The sequence below is a fragment of the Rhamphochromis longiceps genome, linkage group LG2, assembly GCF_057381845.1.
Source record: "Rhamphochromis longiceps isolate RC_006_pf linkage group LG2, R_longiceps_female_GT1.1, whole genome shotgun sequence".
Lineage (NCBI taxonomy): Eukaryota > Metazoa > Chordata > Actinopteri > Cichliformes > Cichlidae > Rhamphochromis > Rhamphochromis longiceps.
Window position 1 is genome coordinate 31,638,268 of NC_140558.1, and position 16,560 is coordinate 31,654,827.

At 41.9% G+C, this 16,560-nt stretch overlaps 3 protein-coding genes across 3 annotated transcripts; 2 read left to right on the forward strand and 1 right to left on the reverse strand.

Annotated features, from left to right (window-relative positions):
* The first annotated feature begins 128 nt into the window (after window positions 1-128).
* ccng1 (cyclin G1) lies at window positions 129-3,484 on the forward strand. Its single transcript, XM_085423251.1, has 6 exons — window positions 129-343; window positions 1,239-1,502; window positions 1,590-1,843; window positions 2,198-2,276; window positions 2,512-2,622; window positions 3,014-3,484. Exons 2-6 carry the CDS (start codon window positions 1,239-1,241, stop codon window positions 3,203-3,205), a joined length of 900 nt encoding a protein of 299 aa, XP_085279377.1. The 5' UTR covers window positions 129-343; the 3' UTR covers window positions 3,206-3,484.
* A 701-nt stretch (window positions 3,485-4,185) lies between these two features.
* On the reverse strand, window positions 4,186-8,003 carry nudcd2 (NudC domain containing 2). The gene is made up of 4 exons (XM_085423263.1): window positions 7,602-8,003; window positions 7,104-7,152; window positions 6,688-6,839; window positions 4,186-4,536 (listed from the first exon to the last, which is right to left on the reverse strand). Exons 1-4 carry the CDS (start codon window positions 7,788-7,790, stop codon window positions 4,453-4,455), a joined length of 474 nt encoding a protein of 157 aa, XP_085279389.1. The 5' UTR covers window positions 7,791-8,003; the 3' UTR covers window positions 4,186-4,452.
* A 437-nt stretch (window positions 8,004-8,440) lies between these two features.
* gabra6a (gamma-aminobutyric acid type A receptor subunit alpha6a) lies at window positions 8,441-15,944 on the forward strand. The gene is made up of 10 exons (XM_085423237.1): window positions 8,441-8,487; window positions 8,567-8,673; window positions 8,784-8,851; window positions 9,246-9,466; window positions 9,598-9,680; window positions 9,780-9,923; window positions 10,904-11,056; window positions 11,139-11,389; window positions 13,701-13,945; window positions 15,926-15,944. Exons 1-10 carry the CDS (start codon window positions 8,441-8,443, stop codon window positions 15,942-15,944), a joined length of 1,338 nt encoding a protein of 445 aa, XP_085279363.1.
* Window positions 15,945-16,560: the final 616 nt, after the last annotated feature.

Consider the following 16,560-nt stretch of genomic DNA (forward strand, 5'->3'; position numbering starts at 1 on the left):
TGGACCTTGTATGTGACTAGCTAGTTAAATATCCAACTAAAATGTAGAGCTGGTAACGTCACTTGTTGAGGACCAATAGAAAATCGGCATGGTTGGTCATGGGCTTGGTTTTATGCCTGTTTTAACGCCTTAACTGTCCTTTTCCCCATCGCCTTACGCCAAGGGTAGGGGGTGTGCATAGGCAGAAACTAACCTATGCTTAAAACTTTCTTTAGTGAAAGTTCATACTTACACTTTTGTGTGTTTTATTTCTCCATTCACCCGCTTATTTGAAGCGCGTGGATTTTTTTTTCACCTGCTCTTTTTTTTTTTTTAAATACAAAAAGCAACGTAACTGTTTAAGGTAAGTAAACCCATTTTCCTTATATGATATATATATTTTTTTTTATCTAGTGGTGTTCGTGGCTCTAAACAGTAAATGATGTGTTGCTATCAGCCAAAAAAATGCTACTAGTTTTAGAAATGGATTTTTAGCTAGCGTTAGCTTTGATTGCTAAACAGTTTACGTCGTCAACAAAGAGTAGTTTGTCATTTTCTGGTTTCTCTAATAAAGTATGAAGTTTAACTTACATAGTACTTACAGACTTATGTTGTTGTTGTTTCACTCTTATCTTTATTGTTTAAACTGTGTACTGTCACTTTGGTTTGCTGTGCCATGCTTTGCGTTAGCTCTCCTTTGGTGTGTATGGCAGGGACATGTCTCGACATGACGCCGGTCCTTGCCCTGACATACACAAGGCCTGCTGCTGTGATACGGCTACATGTGGACTCACAAACTAGCACTAAAGCTGTGGAACTCGTGTTTTACACACTTTTAGTAGCAGAAATGTCGCTTTAACTAAAAACGGAGAAACTTTTTGAAGCATATCCCTGTTCTGTGTTCGTCTCATTTCGCCTCCTGTTTATATACAGTCATTGCTCCTGTCCAGTCCAGTTTAGTCCAGTTCAGTGACGGGCATGTGTTAGCGGAAGGCTTGTTGCAGGATCTTGTTAGTAAACTACGCTCACTGCATTTGTTTAACCATTTTTGTTTCGGACTAGATGTCCTTTAAATACACCAGTCTAATATTTCAATTACGTAGCAGACAGAGCCTTGCCTTATTAAAGAGACTAAGATGTTTATCAGAGTTATGTTAATACTTTATACACAGTTTATGGTCACACAGTTAATTCCAGTGTATCTTTTGTTTGTTTGTTTTTTTACTGTATCACTAAGTTTTATTTTCATGTCTGTGCAGATGATTGACACAGTAACAGGCCCTGTGGCACAGCCCTTTGCAGCCCAGCTGAAGGCCCTGATTGATCTGGAGGGCCGATACCAACCAAAGCTGAGTGGCTTGAGGTTCATTGAAAGCGCCCAGGACAATGGCCTCAGGATGACTTCCCGACTCAGGGAGCTGGAGGTGAAGGACCTGCTTTCACTGACCAGGTTCTTCGGTTTCAGTTCAGAGAGCTTCTCGCTGGCTGTCAGTTTGCTGGACCGATTTCTGTCTGTCATGAAGGTTTGTAAATGCAGTACATTTTGCTTACTTTCTTAAAATCGTAGCAGTTGTTCCGTTCTCCAATATCCATTTCCCCATCTCCTACAGATTCAGCCAAAGCACCTTCCTTGTGTCGGTCTGTGCTGCTTTTACATCGCTGTGAAGTCCACAGAAGAAGAGAAGAACGTGCCTCTGGCCAATGACCTGATTCGCATCAGTCAGAATCGCTTTACAGTGTCTGACATGATGAGGATGGAGAAGATCATCATGGAGAAGCTCTACTGGAAGGTGAAGGCCCCCACGGCCCTGCGCTTTCTCCGCGTCTTTCACAGCCACGTCCTGGAGCAGCTCGACGCTGAGAGGTAAGGACAGACGGTCACACCAACCTGCAGGGCTGAGCTATGACTCAACGAGATTATATTTACTCTACTAAAATGTGTCTTCTCATATTTGGTTTGAAAGCTAACACTAACCAAAAAAAAATATATTTTTTTTAGCCAACAGGCACAGTCCTTTTTGAAATCGTGTAGACTTTTAGACATGTGACAGGGTGTTAGAAAACAAATATGCAAGTCCCCCCCCTTTTCAAACGTTACCTTTAAAAAAAAAAAAAAAAAAAAATAGAAATCCTTTTGGTTGGCTTTTTTATCACTATTTATGTAAGCTGTACTTCACATTCAGTTTGCTTTGACACTAAAAGCATTTTTTCCCTTTAGCATGAAGATCCTGAGCCTTGAGAGACTGGAGGCGCAGCTGAAAGCCTGTCACTGCTCATTTGTCTTCTCCAAAATAAAGGTAAGCCAAAACAACTACTCTCTCCACATTGAAAATAATGACTTATTTCAATGCTTTTCTGCGCTTTTCATTAAAAATCAGACTGCTTTTGTCTTGTACACTTCTCGTTTGTTGTTGTATCTCAGGTATAATGTAGGTCATCTGTGTCGATTTGTTTTTAAATGTTATCATAGTTTCTACTTTTTTTTTCTTTTTCTTTTTTTTAACAAGAGACTGTGTTTGTGTTTCTGTGCAGCCATCTCTGCTTGCCCTGGCTCTCCTGTGTTTTGAGGCCCATGATGAACATGACCCAGAGTACCTTGACAAAATATCTGAGGCCTTGAGCAATCTGCAGCAGCAGCTAAATGTAAGTCCAGCTCTGAGCCTTTTGCTTTAAAGAATATATACGAGCAGTTCAAACTAATCCTTATTTTAAACTGGGCCTCAGAAGACACAAGCCCTTTATGCCAACGTTCTTCTGATTGGTTGCCCCTAGCAGGCAGAAGGTTTAAACAACAGGTCAGTGGGACTTATTAGGAATAGGTCCATCTTATCAACATACAGGTCAGAGTAGGAAAAACTATCAAAATGAGCCTTTGCTCAACTCAAACCAAAATGGCTTGTTTTTAACATTATTGCATATTAGTGTTTTTGTCACAGTTAATATAAGGTGGTGATCCATGCAGTGTAGCTTAATGAATTTTAATGCTTCTTGCCAAGTGTTAAGCAGAGAAAGATGCGACTCCTCTTTCCTGCAGATCAAAGACGGGGATCTGGTTTGCATGCGGGAGCTAGTTGGAAAATGCTTGGCTGAGTACGCCACCACTAAGTGCTGCAGGCCAAACGTCCAGAGACTTCGCTGGACTATTTCAGGAAGAACTGCACGTCAGCTGAAGCACAGCTACTACAAGATCACTCACCTTCCCACCATACCTGAGTCAGCTTGTTAAAACCTGGGCGTCCAAGTGGGTGACTTGACATGGAAAGAAAAATTACAACATTACCACTGTTACATCTTTGTCCTCTGACTGGATGTAACATGCAGTATGGTCACCCACTTACAGCTCCAGCTTTATTTTCCTTAGAGACCTTCATCTGTGATGATGGATGTCTTTAAGGAAATGCCTCCCTTTTTTTTTTTTTTCTTTTTTTTTTTTCATCCCTTAAGTTTGTAATCATATGTTGATCAGACACACATTTTTCTTTCCCTATGACAAGGAGTAATTCTTCCTCAGAAAGGTTGAAGTTTTACTTTCTTGGTTGAGCCGTTTGCACAGGTGTCTAGTATGTTCTTGTTTAAATCCGTACCACGGTGTTTGGTGTTTCCCTGGAACGGGTTGCTGGTTTTAAGCTAATAAGTATAGAACCACCTAGGTCCTCAGTCCACCATGTGGAAGAGGAGGGAGAGGGATTTTGTGAACAGCAAAAAAATGGAACCAAAAGATCGGGCCCAAAGTCCTTCACTCCCACCCTAGGTTGCTAAGCTGTCCTGAATGCACACTCCTACCCAAGGTGATGATTTTTTTTTTTTTTTTTTTTTGTTAAGGCGAGGGAGCTCTGGTTTGTACCAGGGAAATGAAGCTAGTGATGATCCTGTTATCTACAGCTCATCAGTGTTTGAGATGAAACGTTACCAACGGTTACAGATGAGTTGTTTTCACCAACTCTTAATTTGTGGACACCGTGTGAAGCGCCACAAATATACTGAGTTAAGTTGTTAGTTTTTTAGAGAGCACTCAGAAAACCCCAAAAAAGGTCATTGCAGTGGAAATTCAGGTTGAAATTTATATCGCATTTTCTGTGCCAGTTTCCCTGTTTAGTTTGATTTTAGTGACAAAACAAAATGTGGTCTCAAATTCAAAATGACTGAATACACCATCTGATTAACCTATGTATTTGTACCTTTCAATAAAACTTTATTGAAAAGCTATTGCTGAGTGCACTTTGTTTTTATTAAAACATGTCAGAAAATTCTCATAACGAGAGTTATCAACTTCCTTTGTAGAGCCTCCCCACATCTGGTTTGCACAAAATCAGTCCTTTGAGGACGAGACCAATGATGTGACAGCCAGGCTTTTTAGTTCGTCTCAAGGCAAATTCTTGTCACAGTAGACCGAATGCATCCACTGTTGTTCTGCACATTGTGCATGATGGGCAGAGGTAACTCCTCAAGCATGTACTAGCATCATGGTATGGGTCACTTCTGTAAGCTGGAAAAGTCTGGACCGCCACCGGCAAAATTCCCAGAGATCTCTGCACCGCTGAAGTCAAATCCAGGATTCTAACAAAGGAAAAAAAAGAGTCAGTAAGACATACTGCTGATTGTTAATCTGTAATTAAGATTTCCTGAGGATAGATGTATCTGAGTTTAAGAAACAGATGTAAGAAGACAAACTCATCACTGAGTGCTCATCTCAACAATTTCCAGAATCACAGCAGTAACACTGCAATGAGTGTTTAATAAAGTCTAAAGACACTTATTAGGTTAGTGATAGTAAATTAGCCACAGGTGTGCACACAAACGGTTGGTAGTCTCACTGTTAGCCCTGCAACAGACTGGTGACCTGTCAGCCTCTCACACAATATCAGCGGAGAGACTTCAGCTCATCCTGATTTGTTAATTTAAATTTAATTTAAATAGTTAAGAAGATGAACTGATGGATGGATTTCTTGATAAAGGGCTTTGAGGTTGAAAGCAATGCCTTCATTAACTTAACAGATCATCACCTTTAAAACATTCTCAGGAATGAGCTCTGACAGCCAGACTTTCAGAACCCCTTACAGGTTTCATTACGCAAAATATGTAATATGTTAAAAGTCAGTGACTCACACTGCCACATAATTGCAAGTTAGTAATGTCGCACATTACATCAGAAATCTCTATTGTAATGAGGAAGACATTTTCCAATCTTTCCTTCAAGCTGAAGTGTTACTGATAATCCTACAACTCAAAGAGCATGTCAGCTGCATTTCTGAGAATTAAGGTGGCATGGTTATTTTTTTTCTCTTTAGCCTACCCAGAAATGACCATCACAGAGTTCCCTTGATTATTTCCCTTCATTATTTATGGATTTGCTTCATTTATAAGAAAAACCGATTTATCACAACCTGGGGACTGAGTTATTATTAATGGATTGGGAATGAAAACAGTCAGATGTCTATATTTCAACAATCCAAAACATACTCTCATTACACCTGTCCAACTGCATATCTAATCAGCCAATCACATGGCAGCAACTTAATACAGTTAGCCATACACACATGGTCAAGATGATGTGCTGAAGTTCAAACTGAGCATCAGACCGAGGAGAATAAAGGTCATTTAAGTAACTTTTTTGGAATATTTATATTTCAGAAACTGCTCATCTCACAGCAATTTCCCCACAGACCCACCTGTGGGGTTTATGGAGAATGGTTTGAAAAAGAGAAAATATCCAGTTATTGGCAGCTCTGTAAGAAAAAATATATCGTTGATAGTGGAGGTCAGAGGAGACTGCCCTGACTGCTTCAAGCTGCAGGTAGCAGGAGCTTCAATAACTCAGTTACTACTTGTTACAACCAAGATGTAGAAAAGAGTTTCTCTGGAAACACAACATGCTGAAACTCAAAGCAGATAAACTACAACAGCAGAAGACCCATCCTGTCAGCTAAGAACAGGAAACTGATGCTACAATTCAAGCGGGCTCAAATTGGACAATAGTCTCAATCTCTGCTGCAACATTTGGATGGATCCACGTGGCCCTGTATCAAAAGTTCAGACTGCTGGTGGTGGTGATGGTCTAATGATACTGGAGATAGGCTGTGGTGTTTAAATTATGCTCAACTTGTACTAATGAGCCCACAGACCAAAACCTGAGTATTTTTGCTGACCATGTCAATCCTGTCATGACCACAGCGTACCCATCTTCTCATGGCTGTTTCCATTAAGATAACACACCATGTCACAAATCTCAAATCAATCAATCTCGAAGCGGTGTCTTGAACATGACAGTGGTCTCAAATGGCCTCCACGGTCACCAGATCTCAATCCATTAGAGTACCTCTGGGATGTGGCAGAACTGGAAATTCACATCATGAATGCTGACAAGTCTGCAGCGACTGTGTGACGCTATTATGTCAACATAGAACAAAATCTCAGAGGAATATTTCCAGCACCTTGTTGAATCTGTGCCATTAAGAATTAAAGCAGCTCTGAAGGCAAAATGAGCTCCAAACCCAGGCAGTTGTAAGATGTGTACCTAATGAAGTGACCAGTAAGTGTATGTAAAGCCTTTAAAAGTTTCCTTTTTAGAAGGTGGTCCTAACCTGGCTGAAAAAGTAGCAGCTGTGCAGTAGAAGAAATGTATTAGGATTACATGCGTACAATATACAACAGTCATTAGGATGTACAGTAGAGTCAACAGTGCTACAGAGGTCAGCGAATCAAACTCACCTCTCGCTGAAACCTCTCCAGAGTGAGTTTTCTCTGCATCTGGTCTTGGACCCAAGCATTCGCACAATACTCCCCCTCCAGCAGCGAGGACCAGCAGTTCCCTGCTTCTCTGTTGGTCTTCATCAGAATGATCCGGATAAGACATTTATCCTCTGAGGAAATGATCAGCAAAGCAAACAATGCATTAAGCTGGCTCTCATTAAAGTCTAATTTAGTAATGTCTCCTTTCTATTTGACCATTTCTAATTCAACAATGACATAATACAAAGGGTGAACATAAAGCCCCCAGTAACTTAACATAAGTAACATAAAGACATGAATGGATGAATATCACAACACAGCCAGTCAACAGCAATCGTTAGAGTTATAAGGATAGTTATTAATTCCCTTAATATTTCTGTGAGTGTGTCACTTACCTAGTGTCCATGTGGCCTCATCTGATACAGTTGTTCCAAATAGCTTTCCCTGGCAAAAGAATAAAATAAAAAATGAATAATATCAGTTTTATTCATATCAGCACACCTGGACCTGTTCTTGGAAGAGTTAAAAGACCTGCACATGACCAGAACAGGTCTAGCTGCGTTACAGCACAATACAGTGAAGTTACATACTCTTTACGTACACACAACAGCCCGACTGATTTCATTGTACGGTATCAAAATAGGCGACACTGCTGATTAAATGTGACGTGGACTTTTAGGTCCAACTGTGATAAGTATGACGGAAAGGGGCTACATGAATGGTCTTACAAGGCTGGATTGGGTTTACTGGTTAGTTCAGTCACTGGGTAAAAGAGGGTGAGAGTGGGGTGGAGCTGGAGGATAAACCAGGAATCGCATTATCTTACTTTCTGCAAATAAAGATCACAGCATGCAGGTTATTCTCGGGACCTGGGAGTCACTTTGGTGCCCTACCTTGAATATTTCCTTTCCCTTGACCAACAGCTCGATGTCTCTGGACCCCAGGTGACACTTGACCTCTTTAGCAGTGGTCCCGTGAGGCACGTTGACTTCAATGAAGACCTCATCCATGGTCTGGTACCAAGAGCCCCATGGCGTCTTGCAGGGGACGACACCGCTCCTCTCCTCGAAGTGTACCGACATGCTACGGCTGCACGCCGGGCTGACCAGCTTCCAGCGTGAAACCGAGCAGGTCGAAGATACGCTGGAGGCTTGCTGTGCGGTTAACTGTTACAGTTGCCTATATGTTTTGTTTTGTTTTTAACTTTAAAGGTCTGTTTTTAAGTTGGTGTATTTTACCTCTCCCTGTGGTGTTTTCCCCTCACAAGCTCCAAATTTCTTCTTCTTCTCAGTCTCGGTGTCATTTCCGGTTGTGAAAATCACGGAAGCTGCAGCGCCATCTACTGCCTGATAGGATGAACCAGTAATTAGAAAACCTTGCTCCTATGAGACACACCATAGACTCTTTAGCTAGGATTTTTCTTTCTTTTTAATGTTACTGAAATGTCACGTGTTGTATTTATTTCCTGTTTTTAATGCTCCTATTTTAACTATTATTAGTTAGTTATTTTAACTAAATAAAGCAACTAAATCCGGAGTTTTTCTAAAAATGGAGTGGATTTTCTAATCTGTTAATTAGATTACACTCCCTGCCTCGTTGTTTCCTGCGTCCATATGCATACCTACTGGTAACTTTAGCGACACATAAGCAGAAATCCTGCTCTGAAGTGGCTCTTTTTTCTTTTTCTTTTTTTTAATTTTATGAACTTGTGAAACCTGATTCAAAACCTAGGATGGCCGTCCCTTCATTAACTTTAGCTGCTTTTATCTGCTGGATGAGGTAAGTCCTGTCTGTGGAGTTAAACGTGGAGCAGAAAGCAGTGATCGTGCGAGTTTAAGGTTTGATTTTCTCTCTGCAGTCTAGGTAATGTATGGGGAAATGAAAAGATATACTCAGACAACATCACTCGCATTCTGGACAGACTTCTAGATGGTTATGACAACAGACTGCGACCCGGTTCTGGGGGTAATTTAAACTTTATGTCCTAATACCTTGCTCCTTCGAGATAAAGACATTATGCAACAGCACTTTTTGTGCTCTTAGGTACATTTTGCTTTTGTTAAATAATGTTGCAGGCGGTGTCACCGAGGTGAAGACAGACATCTTTGTCACCAGCTTTGGACCTGTTTCAGATGTTGAAATGGTAAGATAGTACTTCTGTCAGGAAGTGTGTATGTGCTGACTGTGGGAGATAATAGTGCTTCAGTGACCAGCCTTATGGGCACTCTGCCATGAGACCATCTAATGAGCTTTAATCTGTTTGACCAGCCCTATAACTCCGTTATTGATGGCCTCTAAATCAATATGACAACATGTCAGAGAGCGAGGATCGCTGAGTGGATTGATTAATGATTATCCGGGATGAGTGGCATCCATCACTGCCTCATCGTCTCCCCTCACCTTTCACTCTGTATTGAAATGTCACCTCGGTCTTGTGCGTGCTGATGAATGGACGAAGATAGAAATTTCATTCTTGAATCTGGGATTGTAGTTGTGGGTTTTTTTTGTATCAAAACAATATTACGTTTGTGCCTCAGGAGTACACCATGGACATGTTTTTCCGCCAGATGTGGGTTGATGAGAGGCTGAAATTCGAGGGCCCCATTGAAATCCTGCGGCTGAATAACCTCATGGTGGACAAAATCTGGACGCCAGACACTTTCTTCAGAAACTCCAAGAAGTCCATTTCCCATAACATGACCACACCCAACAAGCTCTTCCGCATCATGCAGAACGGGACTGTCCTTTACACCATGAGGTGATTTTTCACAGTGAACGTGTAGTTTTGTTCTTTGTTTTTTTTTTTGTTTGTTGGAGCAGATCATTTTTGCTAAACACAAGACCAAATCAGAACATTTATCAGAGACTGATCCCAGCTCCTGCTTTCAGGCTCACAATCAGTGCAGAGTGTCCAATGAGCCTGATGGATTTCCCTATGGACGGCCACTCCTGTCCTCTGCGGTTTGGAAGCTGTGAGTATTTCAGACCAACGCTAGCATCCAGGAATATCCAGATTGATAAATATGACCAAACCTTGAGCATGTTGATGTGATATTTTCTTCCTGTTTTAGATGCATACACCAGCAGTGAAATTATATTTACCTGGAGGAAGGGACCAATAGCTTCCGTCGACTGTCCCAAAGAGTCAATGAGTCTTCTGCAGTACGATCTTGTCGGACAGACTTTGTCCAGGGAGATATTCAAATCAAACACAGGTAATGCAAAATAAAAAAACAAATCTATTTTCATAAGCAGCCTATTATGGCCGTAGCCACATATACAAGCATAATTAAAAGATCCACAAGTGTTTATTAATGTTTGAGTAGAAAGGGGTCAAATGAGTGTCTGCAAGCCCTGCACTAGTGTCCATTACTCCCCGCAGGAGGACGATATATAAAAGCAAAGACTTCCTTGAGCCACCATCTAAGATGCTTAAGTGGTTAGGCCCTAATGCGTACTGTGCACCTTAATAGAATAGAATAGAATAGAATAGAATAGAATAGAATAGAATAGAATAGAATAGAATAGGCCTTTATTGTCATTGTACATGTACAACAAAATTCTGGGTGCTCCACATCAACTGTGCCGGAATAAAATATAAATAGTAAACCGCTTAAAAACCATGTAGAACCCCAGTGGATGCTCAGGCGGGGTGGGGGGTGAGTTTTATGTGTGTGCATTTTCTCTTTTTACCAGGAGAAAGCCTCCCTGCTGTGAATCCAGCACATTCCTCGAATGGAGCAGAAAAGGATGAGGCAGGCTCCAAAATGTAGCGATGATACACATTTAAGAAACACAGAGTGAGACAGAGGACGTCTAAATAAGTGTGTGTGAGCGTGCATGATGCAGCACGTTTTCGGTCTGTGAATGTCTGCATGCATGTGTTCAGACAGAGCAGGGCAGCAAACACATAGTGGCACTGCATGCTCTCCGCCAGCCCCCACCTCACTGGCTCCTTCCCCCTCTTCCTCTTTCCTTCCTTCCTTTTTTTGTCCCACTGTCTTCTCTCCTCTCTTCCTATCTCCTCTTTCTTTTGCTCCCTTAGACTTAGCAACCTGTTCCTGTCCTGGCAGCATCAACAACTGGTTCTTTCAGCTGCTATTCCCTTTTGAAGGGCAAGCAAGGGCATCTGTTCTGTGCGACCACGCTCTGTCCCTCACACTCGCTGTCTTCTCACGTGCTGTTTATCTTGCAGGTCACTACTCTGTGCAGGTGGTCTATTTTCACCTCCAGAGGAAGCTGGGCTACTACCTCATACAGACCTACATCCCTCTTATCATGGTTGTCGTACTGTCACAAGTCTCTTTTTGGATCAACAAAGAGTCTGTTCCTGCACGCACAGTTGCTGGTATGCCCCCTCTTCCCTCATGCCCAGTTTGATCTAATCTCCCTCTGCATGTGTGATTCATGAATACTCTGCTGCCCTTCAGGCATCACCACAGTGCTGACCATGACCACCTTAAGCATCAGTGCCCGCCAGTCTCTACCTAAAGTAGCCTATGCCACGGCAATGGATTGGTTCATTGCTGTGTGTTTTGCCTTTGTGGCGTCAGCTCTCGTCGAATTTGCGGCAGTGAACTACTTCGCCACCTTGCAGGCCCACCGTCTGAAGAAGAAGGCAGCCAGACAGGAGAAGCTTGAGGTCCTGGCCACCGGCAGCGATGATGATGACACAGTTTCGGTAAGCAGTTTTCATATTAAAATGTAGAAAAGCTGTATATAACTTCTTTAAAGGGGAACCCTACTGATCTTTCCACCAGAGGGCCTGATAAATGACTCAAAAATGAGCAAATTTCATTGGGGTGAGAACAGAATGAATCCTCTTTAGCCAGCTCCTCAGCTCTGTGGGATAATGGTTACAAGCGACATTTACTGTTAAGAGCCAGTGTGGCTGGGGTTTACTGTGGGTAATGCAGTCACCAGATAGTGTTAAGAAAGATGAATGTAAAGAAGCCATTTCTGAATCTGAACCACCTATTTCGATGCGTTTTAAAAGTCACTGTCAAGCACTAATGCTTAAATGTTTGGGGTCAATTAGAAATGTCTTGCTTTTAAAAGAAAACTACTTTTTACATTAAATCGATCAAAAATAACAAAAACTGATAAATGGAATTATTAATCATGATTTTTAATGCATATGTGGGTGGCATATCCAGCAATCGCGACACTAATGGCACTTTCATCATCTAATGCAAGTTTATAATGCTGAAAACATTACACTCACACTAATACAAGCGACGACACATTTAGTGAGTGAGTGTGTGAGAATTCAGCCCCTGTGCTTACACTGTAGTTTTAAAAACCCCACATTTTTGTAGAACAGTCATTATTCTTGATGTGAGAAATGAAGGCTATTCATGTGGGACCCTGACATAAAACCTCTGGTGTGTACTACTTCCTACACAGAACAGGATCGCGGTTTCTAACCTGAAAAAAAAGAGAAGTGGAGATCTGAGCAGCCGAGTCTTTAGTCTGAGAAACGAACACCTCACAGGTCCTCAACTGGCAGCTTCATTAAAGTGCCAGATTGTAGTGGTTGGAAAGAGAGTAGTACACTCCTTTGTGTGAATTTTCTTTTGGGCACAATTTCTTGTGTGGTATAATCTTCATTCACTTGGAAAAAGACCAAATTTATTTTTTCAGTTTGATTGTGAGACTCTAATCAACTCCACAGGGGCTCAAGGTCCAGACAGTCCTCAGTGGAGTTATCGTAAATGAGAAAAATTCTTTTTAGTGATAAATCAACCTTTACATTGGATAAACATAAAACAGGTAACATAAAATGTCAACAGAACAAACAGGCTTTTATAGATATTCCAATAAAATCATTAAATCAAGGATTTATAGTTCTAATTCCATCAGTTATTAATTGTTATATTAGAACAATTTGCTTTTCTTTCAAAACCATGGACATTACGGAGTAACCGTAATGCTGAGAGGTAGTGTAAGTCTCACAGTGGTGTAATGGAGCAATTCTAAATATGTAGTTTAGATTAACCTGATCTTTTAAGAGATAATCCATTTTTTCAGCAAAGCAATAAAGCAAAACTGTATACTGTATGTTTTAAAGGCTATATCTGGGAATGCACTTAGTCATTTTGTTACTAAGGAGGGATATGTTGCCAAGATGCAGTGAGTTTCCAGTTATGAACATGGAGACTTGTATACCCTATAGGCTACATCTTTATAGCCAGTTTCATGAGTTGACTGGATAAGTGTTGTCTTAAAAAAATTTTTTTATAGGAACACAATGCTCAGTTACATCATCTTTTCCGCAGTGTATTTACAGCGCTAATAATGGCGAATCTTTAGGTACAGAGCCTCTGAGTCTCTAGTTGATGCAGTGATGTTAGTGACGAGGAGACAGTCAGCAGCTGCAGAAGCAGAAAAAAGAAACTATGTCACACACACGGCTCTTTTTCTATGCATTTCCAAGTAGTCCCCCTGCCTCTTTCGCTCTTCTCACTTAGGGCACACCATGCATTAAAAAGTAATATGGGCTGTTGTGTACTCTCATCTCTGGGCTAGCTATATACTGTCTGCTTTATGCTAATACAGTAAGCCACCCCGGTGTCCTCCTGGGACCTGCCTCACGTGTAGATCTCATGGTTAGATGCTCGCTTTAAAAATAGCTTCAGTGTGAGAACAGAGAGCAGCTCCAGCACTCCTCCCCGTGTGATCTCACAGCCATCATATATGCATCCTCAAAACTTCCTGCTGCTTCCTATAGAAATGTAGAGATGCATGCCATGGTGAGAACGCTCCTGTGGAAACAAACCCGGCTTGCAGCCTTGCATACACGACACTAACATGTTAGCATGTGTTCCCATTTATAAATTTGGAGGTTAAAAATCTGCCCCATCTCTCTTTTTTTTCTTTTTTTTTTTTACATCCACCCCCTCCCTTTCAGTGATTACCACAAAACCAACACTTACCTCATTTTACCTCTTTTCGCTTTTCCACAAAATCATTCCTGCTACTCCCCCCATCAGTCGGACAGCAGCCCCCGGGAAGGCCTGAAGAGGAGAAACCACTCAGTGAGCCGCAGTGAGCCAGGAGATATTCCCCATCTGCCCATTTTTCTCCAGCAGGGCTCAGCCATTCCCCAAATCCCACAGCTGGCCGGCACCAGCCCTATTGATGCGTATGCCCGCATCCTCTTCCCCCTTTCCTTTGCTCTCTTCAACTTAATTTACTGGTATATCTATCTGGTCAAGGACACAATGGAGAAGCCCAGGTAAACATCCTGTTCTTAATTACACTGGTACATCTATTTTTGTCTATTTGTTATGTCTAATAGGGCAAAGGCAAAGTGTATAGAAGTCCAGACATTTAAAAGGTAAGTAATCATCAATAATTCGTGGAAAAAAACAAGGTGGAAACGAAATGCGTGATGCCAAGCATGAGCTTATTCATCTGTGCTAGAGAGCTCCATTTTGGTCCAGACACCACTAAGCACAAAACTAAGACACATCTGAGTACATCTGCTAAAGGCTGCACTTTTATTTCAGTACATCAGAGAGGAAATGGGCACCACTGGCTTTTGCCCTAACATGATAAATACATTTTCCAGTTCAACAAAGAGTTTCTCTTCTTTCCTTTTCACGCTGCTTAAAATAACAGGTATAAATAAAAGACATTGATTTAAATTAGACCACAGTCCCCTTCAAGATGGTCTCCTTGAGCAGCCCTGCATCGTTCCTAGCGTTCCTGCTATTTATGGAGCTCAATATTCAAGTTCTAACCTTCATTTTGTGGATAATTACAAGCGACAGGAGTTTTTAAGCAGATGACTCCACAGAGCGCAGCCAGGGCTTTCACAGGGTTGGATCACAATGTCCTGAGAGGTCTGAGGGAGAACATGCGCCGTTGTGCTAACAGAGGATTCAAAATGCAGGGGTTTTAGCCACAAGACACAATCTGCACTCACTCTACCCCAAAATGAAATTTTACTTCAACAGTGCACCTTAACAGACTCACACATGCCAAAGGGTTTGGACAGGACATCTGATCTGGGGAGCAATCTAAACATAGCGGGGGACATAAAAGTGGTGCAGCGCTGCACAAGTAGACTGTGGGTTTGCTGTTTTGAATATATTCGTAAAGATTATCCAGACAAGATAACCTTATGAAAAAGACACAACCTTTCAAATGTATTTCTCCTTGTTTACATCTCAATGTAAATGGTTAAATCCTACCTTCTGAGTCATGCTGAAAGCAGTGAAAATGGCTGATATAGAGCTGGAGGGTATCCAGTATTCTGCAGATGAAGTTAAAAACATCTTACGGTAAACAAAAAAAACAAAAAAACGTGTACACGCATACTTAGTCCGTGTCTCAAAAAGCCACAATCCTGTCTTGCTAATATAATAGTTTCAGTGGAACCATAACTACCCACAGTTTTTGTCAAACACTCATCTAGGCAGTAAAGACATCAATAATTTCTAATGCTGAAACAGCCCCGGGAGCTGTAGGCGAAAAAGGAAAAGAAAAAAAATGGAAAAGGAGAATGATGTTAGGTGGCGTTGCTGCTGCATTGATGCCAGCGCTGAGGCTTTTATCATCATCATCATAGATTTACAATACAACAACAGGCTGGACTCTCAGCTAACTTGAGAGGAAAGTAAGCATCACGCTCTGGTTTCTTTTAAGTACGGTTTACCTGAGGGAGGGTGGCTGTGTTAGTGACAACAAACCTAAGTTTACTTTGTGCATCAACCACACGAACAAGCTTCTCTTCTTCACTTTCCCACCTATAAGTGAGCCGCTTATAGAGCGCAAAGCTCCATGTCCAAGAAGGAAAAAGAGAGGTACAGTACAAAAAGACAGAGAGAGGCTGAAGGAGAGATGGTGGGGGAGAGATCTGTTATGTAACACTGGGGAGTGCAAATCTGCTCATCATGCTTCTCATGTTCCTGTCAGAGAATTTTTATGGTTGTTTTGTTTATAACGTTCTGCAGAATAATGAGAGAGACAAGATGGAGAGCATGAGAGCAGCTGCATCACATCTCTCCCCCTTTATATTTTCGCCATGTCTCTCGTCTGCTACTTTTTTCTTTTTCTTTTTTTTTAAGGAGAGGACAGGGAGCATGGTAACAGTTTTGGCTGTGCAGTATACTGCAGAGAGAGCATCTCTGAATGTGGAAACAGAGAGGCTTCTGTACACTCTGCTCACCCCCCCCCCCCCCCTCCACTCTGCTGTATTCTGGTGTTGCAGGGTTATGGAGCTAGACTGAGAAGACCTGGAAAAGGGCATGTGCAGCCTGAGAGACCTTCAGCATCCAGCCGGCTTCACCTCACCCTCCTCTGCCTCAGCGAACGAGCTCTCAGCATTCACTGTGCTCTCATCTGACAGAGGAAATGAATCAGAAACTCATTTATTCTCCCGCTGCACATCTATTCATTTCACAGGCTATGACCACTGCCCACTTGTGTTCTGATCAGTAGCTGAAGAGCCGCCCTTTCACGGGCCTCGGCCACTTTAAAACCCCACCGAGGCACACATGACAACTTCTGAGACCCCCGGACCGAAGCTGACGACACACACACACACACACACGGTATGCATGACGCCCACACACACGCACAAACCAAGAAACACATCAAAAAGATGTGGATGATATAATCTATGATGGCTTTAACTGGTGGTGATGCAACAGTGAACCAACACTTTCAGAAGCCTGCCCTCTACAGAAGCACAGCTCCCACTACAACAACATCAAAGGCAATTTAGAGGAGGCTGCATCCCTCCTTGAAGGCTCAAAAATGTACTGAAACCTGAAAAAGAAGAAGAAGAAGAAGAAGAAGAAGAAGACTTGTGGGCTTGTGTTTTCCACCCCACATTTCTGCTTT